The 21,277-nt window shown below is 35.2% G+C and overlaps 1 protein-coding gene across 1 annotated transcript in view; it reads right to left on the bottom strand.

Annotated features, from left to right (window-relative positions):
* Window positions 1-21,277, bottom strand: part of PRKN (parkin RBR E3 ubiquitin protein ligase) — a 683,347-nt gene that overhangs the window by 428,383 nt on the left and 233,687 nt on the right. Inside the window, exon 4 of the mRNA XM_090135537.1 lies at window positions 14,643-14,761. Within this exon, the coding sequence (XP_089991663.1) occupies window positions 14,643-14,761 (119 nt within the window). The remainder of the gene's footprint in view (window positions 1-14,642; window positions 14,762-21,277) is intronic.

Raw genomic sequence — 21,277 nt, 5'->3', positions numbered from 1 at the left:
TCATTAAACTACATCCCTCTAAACAGATTGTGATTCTCTCCATGTTTTCCCCAGCATCACACAATGATACTGATGTCTGAAGAAGACTCTTGGTCACAGGGACTTCCTCCAGATTCAAGTCATACTGTATGCATCTTGTTGTTTATATCATTTTGCATCTCAGTAAAATCAGACTGTGACTGTAAAATCCTCTGTAATCCTCAACTGAGCCTCAACTATAGTGCTCACTTAAATCAGATTTGCTTATCTGCTGCTATTTGTTCAAAAGAGGCCACCCTGAAATGAGTCTCTCCAAACACACCAAAGATTAAATTGTACTGTGATGAAGACATGGTGGTCCTGGTGATAAAGATCAAGAGATCCCTTCCCACACGACGTGCACTAGAATGGGATTTTACTTGCACATTAAACTCCCTTCTTGATACATACACACAAAAAAAGCAGTTGTGCCTGCACTGTCCCTCTCTTCTCAAGTCTTGTTTGTGAAGTTAGCGCAGAAGCGTTTCTACGCACACTCATAAACATCTTCTTCTCTTGCAGAGACCTATTACCAGTAAACTCATCAACATTTTAGTGGCATATCTAATCTAATGTTTACATAAAGTTGTAGTGGACCACAGAGTAATTTATTTTTACACTTCTTTTTTGGTACAAATAAGTGATTTCTTATTAGTAAGTGTTGCCCTCTGCACAGTTTGAACTGTGTACAGGTATGAGGGAACTGGAACTAGGTAGAAAAATACCTATAATTTCATCTTAAATTTTGGAGGCATTCTTAAGTGTGAGTAGAAGATCTCATTCCAGTTATTTCCATGCAAAAGACATTAGTAAAATACTAATAGAGTTCAAATTCCATAAAACACCAAAGCCTTTTAGAATAACACATAAAAAAAATCACATAACACCAAGAATGAATGAAATAAATGCTTTTCTTCTGCCTTTTGTTCTATTATATTTTGAGGATAGCTAGTTTTTTAAAAAAATATAATTTCACTAGATTTTGCAGCCATATGGTCAAACAGAGAACACAGTGACTAAGTGATAGACTTCCAGCCTCAACAATCTGCATTTGAAAAAGAGAAAAGGAGTAGATCCATATGTTTTTCTCCTCTTTTTTTTTTTTTTTTTTGTCCTATACCAGTTGCTATAACACTTGCTTTTTTTTGTGTGTAAGAGACAGCATTTGGAAGAGCACTTTGTACACAGAGATGGTTAAAATTCCTGGCAAAAAGCTCAGACTCTATTTATTAAAAAGGTCCTGTCCCAGAAGTTAACCTATTTGCCTTAACCTTTGCCAGCAGCTTTTGACTTTTTGAACACAGTATAACTAGAGAACATTTATGTATGATCAAACAACATAGAGATGGATCGGTCTAATACAAATTGTTCTTCGTAAGGCAGATGCATGAATTTACAGTAAAAAAGTGCCAAGATCATTCCAGTCTAGTTCTTTAAAGGACTAGCTTATGAAATTTCTTGCTACACATTGCTGAACTCCATGACAATTCAGCATGGAGATTTATGTTTTTTTTTCCTCTTTTTTTCTACCCTTATATCACTTAAGATCCAACAGGATCTGCTGTTTTCACTAATTGATAAAATCTCCCTTGTTCAGTTGATATACTAATAAGCACAGGCTCTACCTCTTTTTCCTAGGTGTTAGTTGCTTTATGGTTTATAAAACTAATATGGACTTTGTACAGAAAATCCTTTCTTCAAAGTAAAAATATCAAATGAGAGGAGGATGTTCATACAGTATGCTCTAATAAATGAAGTGGGTCACTCATAATATGCCTAATCACAGCTGGTTTTAAAAGTTTGGTGCAATCAGTTATTTATTATTTGAAGGAGCATCTTTAAAAAGGAGGATGCATACAGTTCTCAGTTACATTTATACTCACTTGTTTATTATATATAGGTTTCAAATAAGCTTATTACTATACAGGGAATAAAAACAGGCACTGATTTAGCTCACTAGTTACAGTAACCCTTTTTTTTTTTTTTTTTTTTTTTTTTTTTGGAGAAAGAGAGAGAGAAAGAGAAGCCCCCAATTCAATTTCTCGCTGGAATGGGTTTTTCACAAAAAAGGATAATCCTTCATTTACTGTTTACACACTTGGTTACCTCTTAGCATTCCTCCCTGCCATATCAAGTTCTAAAATTTTATTTAAAATTGCCAGAATTCATTTAAGCATTAGCTGGTTTTATTATAGTGATAGACGAGCTAGCATTCAACAAATTCAGCATTAGCAAAGAACAGTCATGATTTTATCAGAACATAACAGCACCCATACCCAATATTTTACCTTCATTTTCTTGTGATGTATTACTGCTCATGCAGAAACATAGGCAGCCAGCACAAAATGAGTATTTGTACTGGCAAAAACTAAATAATCTCTTTTTTACTCTTCCCTATTCTCCCTCCCCTTCTCATGTAAGATAGACAAATGCTTCCAGGCTCCCTACTTCATTTTTCCAGAGTATACAGGGAAAAACAGGGGGTAGATAACTAACATGACATCTCTGAAGTCTGCAGAAAGATTCTGCTCACCACACAAACTATGGGATACAAAAAAAAATAACAGATGCATTTCAAAGAAGAATGCTAAAAAATACCAATTCTTTCTAGTGTAATTTAGAAATTGAAATATGTTAGAGGGAAATAAAAGCAGAATAGAATCGTCAGTGTTAAATTGAAGGAAAAGTTTCAGCAGGTTAAAAATACTTTAAATAAAACTTCACAATTTGCAGACTTAAAAAAAAAAAAAAAAAAAAATGTAGTAAGGAAACCTTAGTCCAGCTGTTTAATTCTACTCTATATAAATAAAGGCTAAAATTTCTTATTTCCTTTTTTATAGACTATTTTCCCAAAATGTCAGTGTCAGCAATCTCAGCTTTCATCACCGGGCCTGAATTTTAGGAAACAGCTTTTCATTAGCAAAAATTCTGACAGTAGAACTAAGCGTGCAACCTGTTGGCCTCTTCCTGATCACAGCTTAGGATTTGAGAATCCTCGTCCTGCCTTCCTCATAATGAGGTTAGCCACAAGGACAGGGTGAAAACAGGTCTAACTTACTATAGCATCAGCTGAATATTTACAAATTCATGTTAGGGAATCGTTATCATAATATCAAGATCTGCAGGCAAATTGAGAGAAAAATAGAAAAATGTGTTTTTGGCACTACTGCAACAGCCTGAGAGCAAGGCAACCTTTGCTTAATTTTTGAAGCCATCTTCATTGTATGATCCTCTGCAATCACCATCAAGAACTGTTACTTATTTTCTCACTGATTGTATGAAAGGTTTTCTGATCGCATTTAGAGAGAGCTTGGAAGTTTTTGATCTGATCTATAGTAAATATTTATACAAATATAGAAAAGATGAATGTTCAAATATAATTATTCTTCCATTGCTTAGCACTTTATATTTGAAAAACATCAGGCAAAGCTTGGGTTAAAAAAATTCTTTTCTATTCGTTAGTTGAAAAGAAAGCAAGCAATTAGACATGACTGAAATTAAAAGCCTAACTTCAGGGGAATTAATTTCTTCCAACTGAAACTAAACCTTTATAATTATGCAAGTAAAAATATACAGACAGAATATTAACACCTAGAATAAATGTGTTCTTCAGATGAAGTCACAACAAAACTGTACATTCTCGTAGCTGCACATGTGGTAGTATGGGAGCAGATAGCCAAATTGCAGTCCAAGAGAGAAACCAACACACTTCACTGTTAGAAATACGACATTCTTCAGGGAAGCATTTTTTTGCAATTCCAAGAACATACCTTACCATCTGTGGCATCTATATTGGTAACAGACAAATAACACTGCCTTTTCTTAGTATATTTTTCATTTTCAAAACTGTGGACCTAACTCTCAGAAACACTCCTGCACAGAGATGTGTTTTCAGCTGGCAGGCTACATGCAGAGTTAGATGGAAGAAAGCTTGCAAAAACCTCTCTTTATGCTCTTCACAGGAAAGTGAGGCATCAGTGAAAATGTAGTGCCTTATTCTGAAGCAAATAATTTCTGTTAAGCTGAGCTGGCTTGTTTTTTTATAACACAAGGTGTATGCATGGAAACATGGACATGCAGAACACACCGACTGTAGTAACAGTCAGCATCTTTATCTTCATCCCAAAGCAGTACGATTAAATGTCAGTGAATACAAACAACACCAGGCTAAGATTCAGCTATTTAGCATTCTTGGCTAAATAGTTTTCAGTGTAAAAAAAAAGAAAAAAAAGTACAGTTTTCTGATTATCTTACAATATGTAACCTGAAATTTTAGTTAAATGAAAGTGTTTCCATGGACACGTTTCTTATTTTTCCCAAAACGAATGCTATCAGATATGTTATCAAATTCAATACTGTCCACTGCTTTTTGCCTGAAACATTTTCATGAATTCACTCTTCGTATCCACATCCAAAATTTGTTCTATGTTGAGAACAGCAGTCCTATTACCTAAGAAAAAAGATTGCTTATTCCAGGACAGATAATTCTCATGCTTAACTGATAAATTTTGAACAGTTAGGAGGTAGCTGCACCCACTCTGGATAGTATATCACTTTGCATGTGAAAAGGCAAAAGTCTTTCTTCTCAGCTGAGATATTTTTACTTGTCTGAAACGTCTAGATGTACCACGACAAAAGCATGCTATTTTGTTTAAATAGAGAGTATTGTATCATTAGAGTGCTAGAATATTTCTTTGCAAGTCATTTCTATAATACATGTTTTGGCCCCTAAAATTTTATTCCTGCTTTCAACAGAAGCAATCAAAATTGAAGTGTAGGGAACAATAAACCTATGCTCAGAGAGAGAGATCAGGTTCTCTAAATAAAATCCAGAAATTACAGATTATCTTAGATTTATCACTGTGTAGTTAAAAACAGAAAGAAAACTCAAAATGCCTTTTTTTTTCTTTTTTTCCCCAGTCACAAAGCAAGCTTTAAGCATACGGCATGTCCTGTTTTGTCCAGATGGTTACAGTGGAAAAATGGAAATGAATTCTAACAATTTGACTGTGGATTACTGGCTGGTCAACACCATACGTCCCTATGAATTCATTTACATGTTAGGAAAATCTCCATGAGAAGAAGGGAAAAATTATCCTTCTACTGTGTGTCAGTACAGTTTGATCAAAATAACTTTAATGGTTGTGGTTGAAAGTTGTTAAAGATGTTTTACAATAATAATGTTCTGAGGAAAGGCTTAACAAGTTGAGTAACTTAAATAACTTTAGATTATAAGCATATCCAAGCAAGTATAATTACTGCAATTTCAAATTAGCTATTTATTAGTTACACAAGTCTAAGTTTTTACTTAGTATGTTCAAGTAACCTAAAACTTTTTTTATTAACTAATTCAGTTCAAAACACAGCTAAACAAACAAAAACCTTCTGACATAAGGCATTTTGAAGTTTTCTTTCCACACTGAGATTGAATAGAGATTTGTTTATAGTTCATTTAGAGGTAAACCATTACTTTAATGTGTTTTTAATTAATCATCCTAATTATTAATAATTAATATCAAAATATAATTAATCATCATAATTTAGAAATTACAGCGGCTTTTAAAGGAGATGAAGGCACACATTTAAGAAAACATTTTGGCATTCGTTACTTCAGTTACTCCAGTTTCTTAGGAAAATATAGTTATTTTACTTTGTGAGCCAGTTGGTGATTCAGATGTTCTATCATCTTAAAAATTAGGATAAATTAAAATCACAGAATCATAGAATCACTGACCCTTTAGACTTGTTTAATATTCATAATTAAGAAAAATGTTGAAATAATCTATAGTGTAAACACAATCTCTATGTACATATATCTACTAAGGAATAATACTGTGAAGAAAGAAGTTTGGCTATACTTCAATGAAGAAAGCAAATTACGAGTTATGCTCCGGGACATCTAAATCTCAGTGACTGCTGCCATATTAAAAAAAATAAAACAAATATCAACAACCACAAAACGCAACCATCACTGTCCAAGTTCTATGCTTTCGTACTATAATAAATGCCAGCAAACCATCCACTGTGCCTTATGATCTTACTGAGTAGAAGGGAATTAGGAGAAAGGCAAGAAGGATTCACCTACACTCATAGCTTAAGTTGTCAGCAGATAGATACGGATCTAAATTTTGAAAATCTGAGATATACCCACCAGCTGATACTGAAAAACAATCAATATATCTCCTTTCAACATAAAAGGCCAAGAAACTTGAGAGAAACTCTTTGTTAGGGAGTAACTACAGCATGGAAAGAAAGTAGACTTTACAAGTTCCTAAGACAATGATGGCAGAGCGGCTACCAATCAGTATGCCAAGATAGAACCTAAAGATATGCAGACTTTTCATATTCCTGGCCAGCTCTTCTGCTGAGCCTTTGGGGGTCATATTGGCTGCACAAAGGCCTGGAGAGGGAAAGACCATCCCTCTCTCTGTTACATTTCTGCCCCCCAAAATAGGCCAAACTAAAGCCAAATGAGGCTTACTTATGTTTCTGGACGGTGCCCAAATACCTTTTTCTTTTCTTTTTTTCCCCAAAGCTATATTTCTAAAAAAAACATACAAATAAAGAAAAAGTAGAAATAACACAAAGTGTATACAAGAATGAAAGGGATCTGCATGTACATGTGATTGTGTGTCACCCAAAAAGTATGCTGACTTTCTAAGGATTTCAGTAGGGATTATGAAATATAGATCTAATTATCAAAAGATTCCTGATTAGAGAATATAATCAGAGTATAAGAATGGACAATTTTACACACAAGAAATTCAAACACAACAATTACTTTGGACAGAAGAAATGTTATTCCAAGGCTGGTGTTTTTCTCTAATCACAGGTTTTTTGAGACGTACTGAAATACATATCTGAAGACAGGGCATGAAGAGGACACAGAGAGGCTCTATTCAGAGGACTCCAGTGATAGGACAAGAGACAATAAATACAAACTGAAACACAGGAAATGCTGCCTAGGCAAAACCTTGGAGAACACAGAGCACAGGTTGTCTCATCCTTGGAGATGTTCAAAAGCAGCCTGGACATGGGCTGGGGTTAACCTGCTGTGGGTGTACGTGCTTGAGCAGGGGCTGGAGCAGGTGGACCAAGAGGTCACTACCAGCCTCAGCCAGTCCGTGGCTGTGTGATACTACCAACTGCCAGTATGCATAGACAGACTGAATCGATCACCACCTATTTCTAGGCACACATGCATCTTCCATAGGCTACATTAAACAGATATTGGATTCAGACTCATGGAAAAAAATGTAATCTGAAAGTAAATTTATAACTGTTTTTTTTTTTTTTTTTTCCATTTATGACTGTCATCACCCAAGCCATAGAAACCCACTTTTGACTTCACATTAAAGGGCAGTTTTATTTCACAGAATGGCTTAAAGTGGTGGTACATAACACTGAAGTCATTTTCCCTCTTTCCTATAATTGGCATATTTTCTTCCATCTTTTAAGACGTTATAACGTTCAATCTCACCAAAAGATATACCACAATAAGTTGGAACATACTATAAATCATGCATAGATCTCAGCGCTTAAACAGAATTAGAAGTTAAAACATACTTTCTTATCCCATTAAAATGAAAGAAAGATCTATATGCTATTTTTCCTAAATAGAAGCAATACTGTTTCCTTTGCAAAATTTATTTTGCATCAAAGAATTGTTTTTTCTGTCTTTTGGAATGAACTATAATTTTCTTCATAAATTAAGTACGCTTTTCCTTTTTTTTTTTTTTTTTTTTACTGTATATATATAAATCAAACAATTGATGTCTAATCTAGTGAAATCAGTTTCAGAGGATATTGGAAAAATAAATGAAAAATGTAGCCAAAAGCTTGAATAAAACTATATTAAGATTTCTGACTAGACCAACTATTCTCTTCGCACAGAACTCAGCACTTTGGAGGCCTGACTTAATGGAAGTGTCACTGGCTAAGGCAAGTGTAAGTCCAAGGCTGTCCTCCCAGGTGTTCTATGTGCAGTGAGACTTGGAGCCAAAGGAAGAAACAGAGAATAAAGAAATAAAAATGTTTTAAAGTTCTTTTTTAATCACCCAATTCTTTCCTATTTCTATAATCAGTGTGGTTATTTCCTCATGGGCTGAGGTATAAGAGAACAGAAAAGGAAGGAATAATAATAACAATAATTGAAATAAGTGATGCATAGAGAAATTGCTCACCAAACACTGACCAATGTCCTGTCAGACTCCAAGCAGCAGCTGCCCACCAACCAACTCCCCAGTTCTATTGCTCAGCATGATGCCATATATTATGAGACATCCTTTTGGCCAGTTTATGTCAGCTGTGCTGGTTCTGCCCCCCTCCAGTTCTGTGGGCACCCCTCGATGCCAATGCATTATGAGAAGCTGGAATGTCCTTGACTTAGTGTAAGAACTGCTCTACAGCAATGAAAAAATCATTGTGTTATCAACACAGTTCTCATCCTAAATCTACACCACAACTATACCACCATACCAACTACTAGGAAGTAAAGTGACTGTATTCTATCTGAAACCAGGACATAGTAATAGTATTACTTATGATTTCCTTTAAAAAAATAGAGCCAGTCAACCACAAGGACAAAATTTGCAACAATACTTCAAAGGAGAATGTGAAAATTTTGAAGGACCAAACAGTTGTGCTAAACCAGAAGAAAAATCTTACTGAATAGGTTAAGGCCCTGAGCACATTGTTTATTAAAGCAATTCCAAAACAGGACCATAAGCAGAACCCCTGGATATTGAATATTGGTGTAATACAACTGCTTCCTCCACTATCTCTTATGCAGATTAATATGACCAGTGTGATACAGTATCACTAGCTCTATCATAACATCTTTCTTCAAAGATATTACAAAGAAAACACAATTTTTCCAGGTAGAATTAATTTTTTTTTTTTTCTTCTGATATTTATATTACTAAAAGCAATGAAGTTAGTTACTGACTGAATCAGGCTTGCAGATCTCATGTGTTCATTCTTGGGAAGCTTCCACCAGAAATCCTGCATGCTGCCTCAGCTCAGCACTTAAATTTATTTAATGCAGATGTCCAGCTCCAAGTCACTGAAAGTAATAGGTCAGCAATAAGGAGGAGTGGATGATGGATGACACAGAATTCATTCGTGTCCTTTCAAATCAAAAATACTAAAAATATTGGTATCCTAGGCCAGGTCAACTTGCTCTGGATTCTATTTTGCTATAATGAAAAAATGCCCACTTTCCATTCTTTTTCTTTATTACTTATTCATAAATTCACTATTTATTTGTAATTATTCTTATTATGTTCACTATTTTATATTATGTAGATAGAAATACATATATGGATTACACATAATTTCCTGTGAGTGACATTTTTTTGGCCAAATGAAGGAGAAATGAAGAGTTTTTTCTAATCACAAGTTTATTAGCAGGAACTCAATAATAAACAGTTGCTTCATGTTTATTAGTTTGACAAAGGAGTGCACACCACAATGATAACTTTTCCTATGCACAGAATTTCAATAGAAGTATATCAATGCACTGTATTTACCTCACAGCTAAGAAATATCAAAAACATTGTTATCCTCACAGCAAGCATGCCTTTTTGAAGAGACAAAGACGTACTTCTTTCAGTCTTAGGAATTTAATCACAATTTTAGTATCTGTGAATGAGATCATATTTTGTCATATTGCATTCCGCAGGGTGGAGCTTATTTTGCAGTTTAGCTTCAAAGGCCAAATTTCTTTTTTTTATTATTATTATTTTTTATATCTGAGCTTGGTCATTGTCTGTCACTCCATAACAAAAAGAAGATGAGTGAAAATGGACTATTGATGCTAATCCCCTCCATGACTGGCAGTTCTCAAACAAACACTTGCAAAATAGACATCTCTAGTTCTACGTGCACCAGGCTTGAAAGAGAATAATTGATAAGAAAAGCAGTGTTAGTTCCTCTGCAGGCTATTTGCAGAGTTAACCCAGCCATGGTGAGTAGGCAGAGGCCCTGGTTAGATACAGAACTGCTATGCATATCTGCTTTTCAGCCAGCCTCAGTCCAATGCAGGAAGACACACATCCAACTCCAGGAAAAGTATGTGATCTGTAATAAGCAGTGATGAGAGGCAGTCCACTGTGGAATGGATTTTTACAATGATATATTAAGAAATTAAAAATAAAAATAAGAGAGCAAGAGATTTAAAGCAAATAATATGCAGAAACAATAAACTCCTGCCAGAACTGTCCTATAAGTAACTCTGGAAAGGCAAATATGGAAATATGTAAAAGAACATGAAGTCTGGTCATTGAACTGCCTTTTTACTTACAAGTTACTGAAAATCTCTTCTAAGTTTCTATTCATTAAAAAGAAAACAAACTACTTAAATAAATACTAGAAATGAATTAGCAGATGGAGGTAAGATCTTGAAGGAAATTATTGTATTAAAGACCTTTATCTTCCTAGGAAATATGGAAGTATCAAATTCCATATTCTGCATTTTCAACTACTAGGACAACATCTAAAGCTGTCAATGACTTGCTACTCATCAGTCAATAAAAGGCACTTCAAAGACTTTAGAGCTTCTCATTTGCCAAAACTGTGATGCACTACACAGCCTACATAGAATGACAAACTATCTCAATGATAATTACGATGCCAGAGGGGAAAAAAAAAAAAAAAAAAAAAAAAAAAAAAAAAGAGCTTTTAATTTCTTTAGTAGTAGATATAAAAAAATAGATTAAAATAATATCCATTACAATACAAATGATGAAAGAGACAGTTTAACAAAACCCATGAATTACAGAGGCTCCTGTGGAGCACTAAGGAAAGGGACAGCAGAAGAACTATGGGTATCAGCCACTGGATAAAACCCAGATATGCTTTAATGTCAGACACTGAGTTTCATCTCAGCTACAGCCAGTTAAATCAGATCCAAATGTAACTTGCTATGTCAAACAAATTCTGAAATACTGTGAGCTATAAAGTTACAGAAGTTACACAAAAATCCTTTAGTGTCTGTACAAGAAGATAAACTGAAAACTCAAACAGTAGTAAACAAAAAGAGTGAAAAATTACCAAATAGTGATGAGTTACACATCTCTGCAATGAAAATATTTTCACAATGGAGCCAGCAGCTAAGTATGAAGACCCAAAGCCCATTACCCATGTCAGCCTCAATGCTTACCCTGGATAAGTTCTGTATTGTGACAAAGACAGTCAAATGTCCTGTATACCAGGAGTGTGACACAGCCAGTTACATTTTAAAAGTATGCTTTAAGGATAGCTTGGTGCACAGCACTTTGCTGAACTGAGCCTCCTATTTGCAGATTTGCATTTTCCCTTCCATTATAGAGTTAACATAAACAATGTTGACGTTACTGTGGCTCCAAAAAATAAGTCTAATTGTGACCAGTATAAACCTGAACTAGTTATTTTTCGTTTCTTTTTTTTCCCTAAAAGAGGGATACCCTAAGTATCTGAATAATGGCTACCGATACAAACCGCAGAACTTGATGGAAAATAAATAAATAAATAAATTCTTAATAAATAAATAAATAAATTCTTAATAAATAAATAAAAGCTTGAAAGTGTCAAAAGATATAAACTGATGTGAAACTAATGAAAAAAAAAAAAAAATCAAGACATTTGGAAAGAGCTGCTGGCTGGATAGTAGGTGGTCTACATAAGACTCCCACACTCCAGTGTATCTAGACATGCTTTTGTGTTTGACTAATTAGTGAAACTAGAGAGAATTGATACTTTTGCAGTGACTGTTTTCTTATAATCAAATCAGTCTGGTATATATCTCCCATAAAGCATTAGGTCATGAAACGTTCATAAAACGCCAAACCAAGTGTCATCTGGAAAATTACAAATTTAATATTTAGATAGATGTCTTCAGTAAAAATAAAAATAGTGGGCTCTTTAATTTCACAGAAAAATAGTATCATAAATTTACTCTAAGCATCATATATTAAAATAATGCTATGCTAACAGGCATGACAGTTAAATAAGGTTTTAGAATAGAACTGTTTAAATGAATAAGTAATATTTTAAAATGTCAGTCTGTGATCACACAATGAAAAAAGAAAGCTCAATTTAATTAGCTTGGTCATTTGTGGCTTAGGTAGAGAAAGGAATTAGCATGTAGAGTAAGCTAAAGCTGCCCAAAGCTTTGTGTGGGTTTTAAACAGGTATTCATTTTCATCTCAATAAAAGAATTACTGTAAGAAATGCAGGCTTAGTTGGCACTTTGCTGCTTGTGGTTCAAGAGAGCCTCTTAAGAAACTGCAACACATTGCCTGGTATAAGTCAAGACTGGAACTGGAGAAAAAATACATCTTGAGAAAAACTTCCAGCTTTTCTGAGTCCACTTTATCTTGACTAATTTCTCTACGAAAGGGAAATAATATTCAGTTATTACTGTGATCTATTAGCAATAACTGACGTAGTCCAGTGGAATTGGATGAGCAAAATGGATGGCTTGTAGTAATACGCTAATTTCTAACTTACATGATTTTTTTTTTAATGCCCACAAAGTCAAGTCAAGTCAACATTTTCAGCCTTACATAACTTGCTTACTATGGACTGAGATGCAATGAAGAAAGCATGGCCAATACAAAGCACCATCTCCAAGATTACACCTTCGCCTAGCATCAGTGCCAAGACGTTTCTGCATAGTATAGAAAAATAGATGGGGCCTGATATGTATTTCAAGTTTCCTAGTTGTCTGTTACTGAGCAGGAAGTGAAAAGAAGACGGGATGCAAGGACAAGGCACATACTAAATCTGTACCTAATCTTCATAACTAATGGATTGAAATAGATTACTTGTATTTATAAAACAAACTCACTGTTGCTTAGTACGTTTACTACAGTAAATGTTCTCTTATTGCAAATATTTCACTAATGAAAGCATTGAAAACTGCCACTCAAATGATAGGAAAAGCATGCTAACTGTTGTCAACTACTTCATTTCATTGAAACTTGAGAGGAAAAGAATAATAACAGGTATTCTTTATTTGTGAGAGAAAGTAGGAAGAACCTGAAGTGCTAATTTTTCTGCCTGTGTAGCTTTGCCAAAAGAATGTAGGTGCACATACATTCTAAACGGTCAGATATTAAAAATGTATTTAGAAATTTGTCATCCTGTAGCTTTTATAGTAGGGTTTTTATAGCAGTCATGAGAAATTCTTTGGAGACAAAATGAAGAATACTATTCAGGTATTGCAGTAAGAATGTGAAAGTTTCTAATTTAATACAAGACGCATAATGATTCCAAACCTAACACCACAGATAGGAAGATCATTTCCAAAAAAGCAGGCATGTCTGGGGAAGCTACTGAGCCTAGGAAAGGATGCACATTCTGTGCTATTCTTGCAATACAGAGTGTAAGCCCAGCTTAGTATAGTTCAGCAGCATAGGCTACTTATTTGCAATCAGAACAAACAGTTATCTGTGTTTATATTCATTCTGAATATTATACCATTGGAAACGTACATTAAAGACCACTTCTCCTGTATCTTGATTTAATGTAATTTAAGTCTACGCTAATCACCAATATTTAAATATGACATTTTGCAGAAAACAAATGGCATTTCACATGTTCACTTGAAACACCACAAAATACAGCACTTGTGAGACTAGGTATTCTCAGTTTAAAATAGCACACGGGCGTTTGTTGTGGAGTTTTGATTTACATGTGTATAAGCACTAATACAGTTTATTATTTCAATGAGATTACAGGAGTTAGGTTTTTAAAGAGTTTCACTATGATATTTTGTGTAATGACACAGAAATACTGGGCTACATCAAGAACATGAAAAGTGAAATTAACCCCCTTAAACTACATCTAAATGCATCAAATATCACAGAAAGCTTCCCAAAATATATAGCATGGTAAAGCTCACTCTTCTACAAATTCTGAAATCTCTCACATAACAAAGCTGGCTGACAAACACTGTGATTTATTAGTGAGGAAAGACACTCTTTCCTCAGTAGCATAACCAGTTAAATTCAGCAAAACTTTCAGCAAATATCTCTAAAACTTCATACTACTGTAAATTCAAGTCAAACAACACTGTCCTGTTTTAGAATGAAAACTAAGCCTGACAGTTCTCCTACTAACTTTCTATCCTGGCATAATAATGTTTCCCTGAGCTTACATACACTGACTGAGCTAGAGAGATTAATATTCTCAGCTGCACAGCCACTTAATCCCCCCCCGTCTCATTCCATAACATTCACAATCAGCAGCACTGAATTCAGGTCTTTCTGTGGCCTTAAACACCATTCCCAGCTTTGTATAAGCACATGTAGTATCAACCCTTAATCGCATCCTTAGTTGTATGTATTATGAATACTTCCAGGTTAACCATTAGGACTTAAAATATAAAGCTAAGAATATCTTTACAGGATTGCAGTTACAGTCTGCAATGTTTTACTACTGAGTTCTCTAAATAATGGAGATAAGTGAATGAAATCTTCATAAAGCTTTTAATTACTCTTTTCAAGCATAAACAGCAGGAAAGATTTAAGTAAAAATGCTTGTTTATATAACCATATATATGCAAATAGCTAAGACAGAACAATGTCTTAGCTAATAATAATAAATAATTTATATGTGCTCTGAAAAGTTGAAATGCTTACCCTTGCCAAAGTGAGTGTTCCTTGTTTACATTCATTGCATCTGACCCTCAGTTTCCCAGGTTTCACAGCTTGGCAGAAATTTTTGCAAAAAACATAAAAACTGTTGTAACTAGCTGCACCTGTCAGGAAGAAAAACAAACAAATAAAACCATTTATACTGAGCATCAGTAACAGAGTGTAAGGAAAGGTCTCTATTTGAGCAAAAATAAAGGTTTCTATTTGTATGTGATATATATATATATATATTTTAATATTGATTTTAAGGCCTGAAGACAGCATAGTCTAATGTACTTAATGTGTTTGTTCCAGTAACTCCTGCTTCTTTATCAACACATAAAGGTGAACTACACTACAACTCCTTGAAAGTGCATCCTATCTTGAGCTTGAGCTTATGAGTGATGAAAACTGACTAATCTTTGGCAAATGATGTATGAGATTAATTACTCTGGCTCTCCATAATTTTCATTCTACTTCTAATCTAAATTTGTCTAGATGCAAGTTTAGTGAGTCCAAATTGCATGAAAATTTCCTTGACTGAAGTTTAAAAGATTCATTTGGTTGGTATGAGAAAAATATTTAACTTAGCAAATCTAGTTTTATTTGTGGAAGACTGGAAACAATTTATTTATTCTTCCTAATAGTGATATAACCTAGCAAAGTTTGTAAACTGCTGCCAAGTATGCATGTTGTTCCAAAAGTATTTCCTCCTATTTGTTTTCATGGGAGTTACAACAGGTACAAAAGGACACAATAATACTATTTAATAAAACCAATACTCAGCTACAGAGCAGTACTTTGCAATGTGGTCACCACCATTAGTCGTACATTTTTGCCAGAAATGAATGAGAACCTGCATGCTGCACTCACAAAAATCTGCAATAGTACAGGTGAGCCACTGTCACTGTCACCACTGCTGAAACGCACCACCCACTGCCTCACTGTGCTCATAGCCACTGTTTGGTCTCCATCAGCATTCAATAAACGTTGATGAATGGCATTATTTTGGGACCAGTCCTTGTATAGTTTTACAAAAAATAAACAGAAGTACATTCTGTTCTGTGTAACTGCAGAACATGTAGAGAACTGTGTAAGCCTTAGGTGGTACTAATTATTTTGATTTCAACTGCAATCCTGATAATTGTTCTAAGCAAACCCTTTTTTAGGATGATTATTGCTATTCTGCAGAAACTGATGGGACTTTCGTAGCCGTCTAGACCCTTCAACTCCTTGTAGCCCTCCTCTGGATGCTCTCTAATTGTTTCATATCCTTCTGATATTGTGGGGCACAAACCTGCAGACAGTCCTTGAGGTGAGGCCACAACTCAATTTCAGCTACAGACAGTGAGATCAGAGCCTGTTACTGATTTTGGTATCACTGCTGCTCTTCTATTGCTCTGCATGGGCTTTGAAATCTAATTTGACTGCTTTATGCCTAGTTGTGTTGTAAGCTCGTTCCATCTGCACCCAAAGATAAAATTATCTTACTGATAATATTCTGTAAAATATTTAGAAGATAGTACAGCATAAGTCATCATGACTGAATACTGCAGTAAAACACAGCAGTCATGGAAAAGGCCTAAAATGAGACACACTGATGATTTACTGCAGAGGATAAATCCTGAGCATTAGCTTGATATTTACTCCCTGCAAAAATAGACTATGTTAACTCAATATTTATTTTACTTAGGGTTTTTTTTTATTATTATTTTGCTTTTTCATGATCATAAAAAGTGCTCCCTATACACATCACTCATGCAGAAATTTGAAATACAACAAGAAACAAATTTATAGTATAATGAATTTGAGCAGTTAAGCAACACAGACACCCAGAATAACTTATGAAGCATCTCCTACAGCATGGTTGCTGGAGAGGCAGAACACTGCAGGAGGAATGTTGTGATTTTGGGAGAAAGGAGGAAATGAATATTTTCAGCAAGCCAGCATTCTATGCTGACGTGCTGATCTCATTACCACCAAGTGTAGTTACTTTACTAAGTGAATGTCTTGAGAAGCATCACCAGGAGAAGGGAAGACTGAAATAAATATACAAAGGCTAAATGATGTCATAGCACACAATACTGATGACATGAATTAAAGTCTTTACTGACTTGTTAATATCAGTTTTACCAAGGCCCTTCACTGAGACCGTATCCCCTTGAACAGTTTTTCAGAGGGGAACTGAAAGAAAGGACAAATGAATCTGCAAAGAAAAGGAATCAGCTCAGATGTAGCTGTAGTAATAGGAATTGCAATTATGGCACCATGCCAGTAATCACTGAAATGGCTGCAGCCCAACCTTACAATCTCATCTTTCCTCATTCAATCATGGTCTATAGGTTTTCATAAAGCTTTCCATTAATATTTTATAACACTGGTACTCAGCAAGAATGTGCAAACACAGCAAATTATAAGTGTAAAAAAATGGATAGTCCCTTAAGTGCTAATTCTACTATGTAAGGTGTGCATTAACACAATAAACAAACAAAAAACTGATCTGTTTGCATTTACATACGTTGGTGGATGAAGGACAATTGAATGTGTTGGATCTGCTCTTATTGTTTTCTGATAGCAATTTCAATTTTCATTTCCATATTCCAAATATCCATATCCAGGTTTTCCTAAAATGTTTTTTGACCATCAATGATTCTCTCATTGGACTGAATACAATTTCCAGCTTTCCCACACCAGCATGTTTCTTGAGATATCAATTACTCTACATCTCTAACAGTACACTGTGCTTATCCTCAAAGATGGTGCAACAGTAGAATAAAGAAAATCAATAATTGGTTGAGGGAGTGGCATCATGAACAGGGCTTTGACTATTTAAGTCATGGAACTAGTTTTGAGAAATCTGGTCTTCTGGGGGAGGATAGGGTTCATCTCTCAGAGAAGGGGAATATCATTTTTGGCAACAAGCTTTCCAGTTTAATCAGGAAGACTTTAAACCAGAGTTGTCTGGTGAGGGGAACAAGCATGAAGAGTAGCAGGGCATGTGCATACCTACAGGACTATGATGTCATTGGCATTACTAAGACGTGGTGAGATGGCTCTCACATCTGGAATGTAGGAGTAAGTAGGTATAAACTCCTCAGGAAAGACAGGCAGTGAAAAATGCCAGCTGGAGTCCATTGTGTTCCACTTGGTCATAGACGAGGATATCCATCATATCTGAAAAGTCATGGTAGTCTGGTGAAGTTCCCACTGATTGGAAAAGTGGAAACATAATCCGTATTTTTAAGAAGGGAAAAAAAAGAAGATTCAGGGAACTACAGGCCAGAGTAGTCATCTCTATGCCCAGCATGGAACAGATCCTCCTGAAGGGCCTCCTAAGCCACATGGAAAATAAAGATGATGTGATTGGTGGTAACCAACATGGCTTCACCAGGGCAAGTCATACCTGACAAACTTTGTGGCCTTTTAGGATGGAGTAACAGTGTCAGTGGATAAAAGAACTGACGTCATCTACCTCGACTTGAGGAAAATGTTTGACACTGTCCAACATGACATCCTGGTCTTCAAACTGGAAAAAAATGGATTTGATGGATGGATCATTCACTGGATGAGCAATTGGCTGTATCGTTATACTCAGAGTTGTGGTCAACAGCTCAGTGTCCAAAAGCAGACCGGTGACTAGTGGCATTCCTCAGGGATCAGTGCTAGCACTGGTGTTATTTAATCTTTTTAAATGACATGGACAGTTGAGCACATCCTCAGAAAGCATGCAGACGACACCAAGCTGAGTAGCGCAGTTGACAAGCTAGAAGGAAGGGATGCTAACCAGAGTGACCTTGGCAGGCTTGAGAAGGGAGACCACACCAACCGCAAAAAGTTCAGCAAGGCCAAGTGCAAGGTCCTACATCTGGGCCAGAGCAATCTCTCACACAAATACAGGTTGAGAGGAGAATGGTTTGAGAGCAGCCTTGAGGAGAAGGATTTGGGAGTGGCGTTTGATGAACGATTCAACGTGAACTGGCAATGTATGCTTGCAGCCCAGAAGGCCAACTATATCCTAAGTTTCTTCAAGGGAAGAGTGATCAGCAGATCAAGAAAGGTGATTCTATCCCTCTACTTTGCTCTCGTGAGACCCCCCCTGGAGTACTGAGTCCTATTCTGGAGCCCCCAACACAAAGGACATTAAGCTATTGGTGCAGATCCAACGGAGGGCCATAAAGATGATCACCTGGAGCACCTGATTACTGGAGTACCTGCACTATGAGGACAGGCTGAGAGAGCTATATTTTATAGCTTTTGCTTAATAACAGCAGAACACCAGCTGATGAAGCCATTTATTAAAGGCTACTTTATTAAAGTCTTAGTAAAATTCTTGATCATTTTCTCTGTTGTGTTAATTTACTTATGAAGCTCTTGCTAGAAATAAAAATAAAAAATTACGATTATATGAATGCAAAAGGCTACTCATTTATGATCCATACATGGATCCCAGAAAGATACCCTCTCTCTTTTTTACCTCTTCAAAGCTAATTTTCTCACAAAATATTCTTCACAGAAAGTATTAATAGTGTTCTCTCCCTTTACTGTTTTTATACAAAAGAGAGAGTAGCATTCTCTGATGTGTATCCCTGTGTTTTGTACTGGCTGCCCATTTAGATTTTTAAGCTCTTTAGGACCAGAATTACCTCCTTTTTTTTTCCATATAGTTAATGATGAACATGCTGTGGGAGCTTTATACATGTTAGTGATAGCATAGACCAATTATTTTGATGTGCCTGACTAGTTAATCAGAAAACATTACTCAAAATGACTACAGATCTGACTCTGAAATCTCTAATCAGTCAAAACACCCATTATCATTCATATGACTGTTAAAGTGAATAAAATCTGAATAGGGATATTAGGAGCTAATTTACTGTTTTCCTTTGAACTGCATTTTCATATAGATGATGATTACTGATTCTTTCACATAAAAGTTATTTAAAAGAGGACATGGCTATGGTAAAGTTTCTCAAAAGGTTTAAAACTGCATAACATTGTTATTCCATTATATTTACATTTAGACTAGTTGCAATTTGTGAAATGCAATTGGCTGTCAGAGACCTCTCAGACCATTTTAGCAACTTGTACCACCTAAAGAAAAATACATAGTTAGAAGTGAAAAAAGTATTTTTTTCAACAGTCTTTTAAGGACTTTGCTCAATTCAACACAGTAGGGACAAAAACATCTTCAGTATACATCTAGTAGTCTCAAAGTAGTTAACGTATCCATAAACAGCCAAATTTATATAAAGTGTGGAGGTTTGATTTCTGAATAAAAAATAAAAAACAAACACAAGAAATTACTTTGAATTTTCCATTTGTTTTCCAAAAAATAGAACTTACATATTCTACCTTTAATCTTTTACTTTTTAACTGTTCATCTTTACCTGCAAAGATTTCACAGAACAGGACTTCCCCCCAAGACACATAGAAGCAGACATACACATTTATAAAACATTTCTACCTGTTGATAATGATGTTTATTCTTTATGATGCTTGTCTAATCCAGACCATGAAAATAGCTTTTATTTGACAGTTAGATTCATATAAGCTAGTCATGTTCTATTCTACTGAGAAAAACAAGCACTTTTATGGTTCAATTCAATTCATCCTAAAGTAGATATAAAAAGATATAAATATATCAGATAAATTGTGCCTAAAAGATCTACTTTTCTCTGCTGTGGAGGTTTAGGACTCCTAGGTCTGTTACAGATATCTACATTATCAACCTCTAAAATTATGCCAGATGAAAACCTCTTGGTGATGTTGTACTCAAGAACACTTTTTTTTTTTTTTTTTTTTCCCCACAAATGTGACAAATAGCTACAGTATTTCTGCAGTAAAGATAACAATATTAAATAGACTGAACTTTGAATAAAGTCCTTTTCTTGAGATTCAAATACAATTTGACACTGCGTGTGTTTGTTGGATAAGTAAGGTATATGAAAGACACAACTGTTTAGAAAAAAATGAAATGGATCTGTCATTATAACAAGGACTACAAAGGAAAATAAGATTTGGAATTTGGCTGAGAAGTGTTTATGCTATGTCTCTCTAGGAAATGGAAGTACTCCACAAAGACAAAAAGGGGGAGGGAGATGGCATTTATCTTCTAAGCTCCCTCCCTCCCAAACAAAAGTTTGTGTGTATAAAAAAATAGGAATCCCTGATTAATTAAAAAATGAAAAAAGAATATAAAGAAAAAAACCCTATTTCAAATTTCTGTAATTCAGGATGGGGTAGGGACAAAGATTATTAGACTTTCTCTTTCAATCTTTATCATAAAAGACTCATCTGTTTCTCCTCATTTTAATTCCCCAATACCAGAAAAGTAATAATATATAAAAATATATATATATATATGTACACATACTTGTACATAAATATATGTAAAAGTTAATTTCCCCAAGCTGTGTCCATTTGACCTGCAGTGTTGATTGGCAAGGGGTGTTGCTGTCTTCAGGTCACCCCACTGCCTTTCTCACTTGCGTTCTTCCTATTTTCTTCCCATTCCCTTAGGTAAGAATATGAGGGAGTGGCTGGGTGGGAGTATGGCTGCCAGTGGGGAACAACCCACCACAACTTTCCAACAAGTATATTCATAAGCTCCATGTTAGAGCTGGTCTTTGACATAGCCAGTT

The sequence above is a fragment of the Phasianus colchicus genome, chromosome 2 (assembly GCF_987193195.1).
Source record: "Phasianus colchicus chromosome 2, bPhaCol1.hap1.1, whole genome shotgun sequence".
NCBI classification, from domain to species: domain Eukaryota; kingdom Metazoa; phylum Chordata; class Aves; order Galliformes; family Phasianidae; genus Phasianus; species Phasianus colchicus.
The sequence above is the reverse complement of the archived record's forward strand: the minus strand, read 5'-3'. Positions and strand labels throughout refer to the sequence as shown.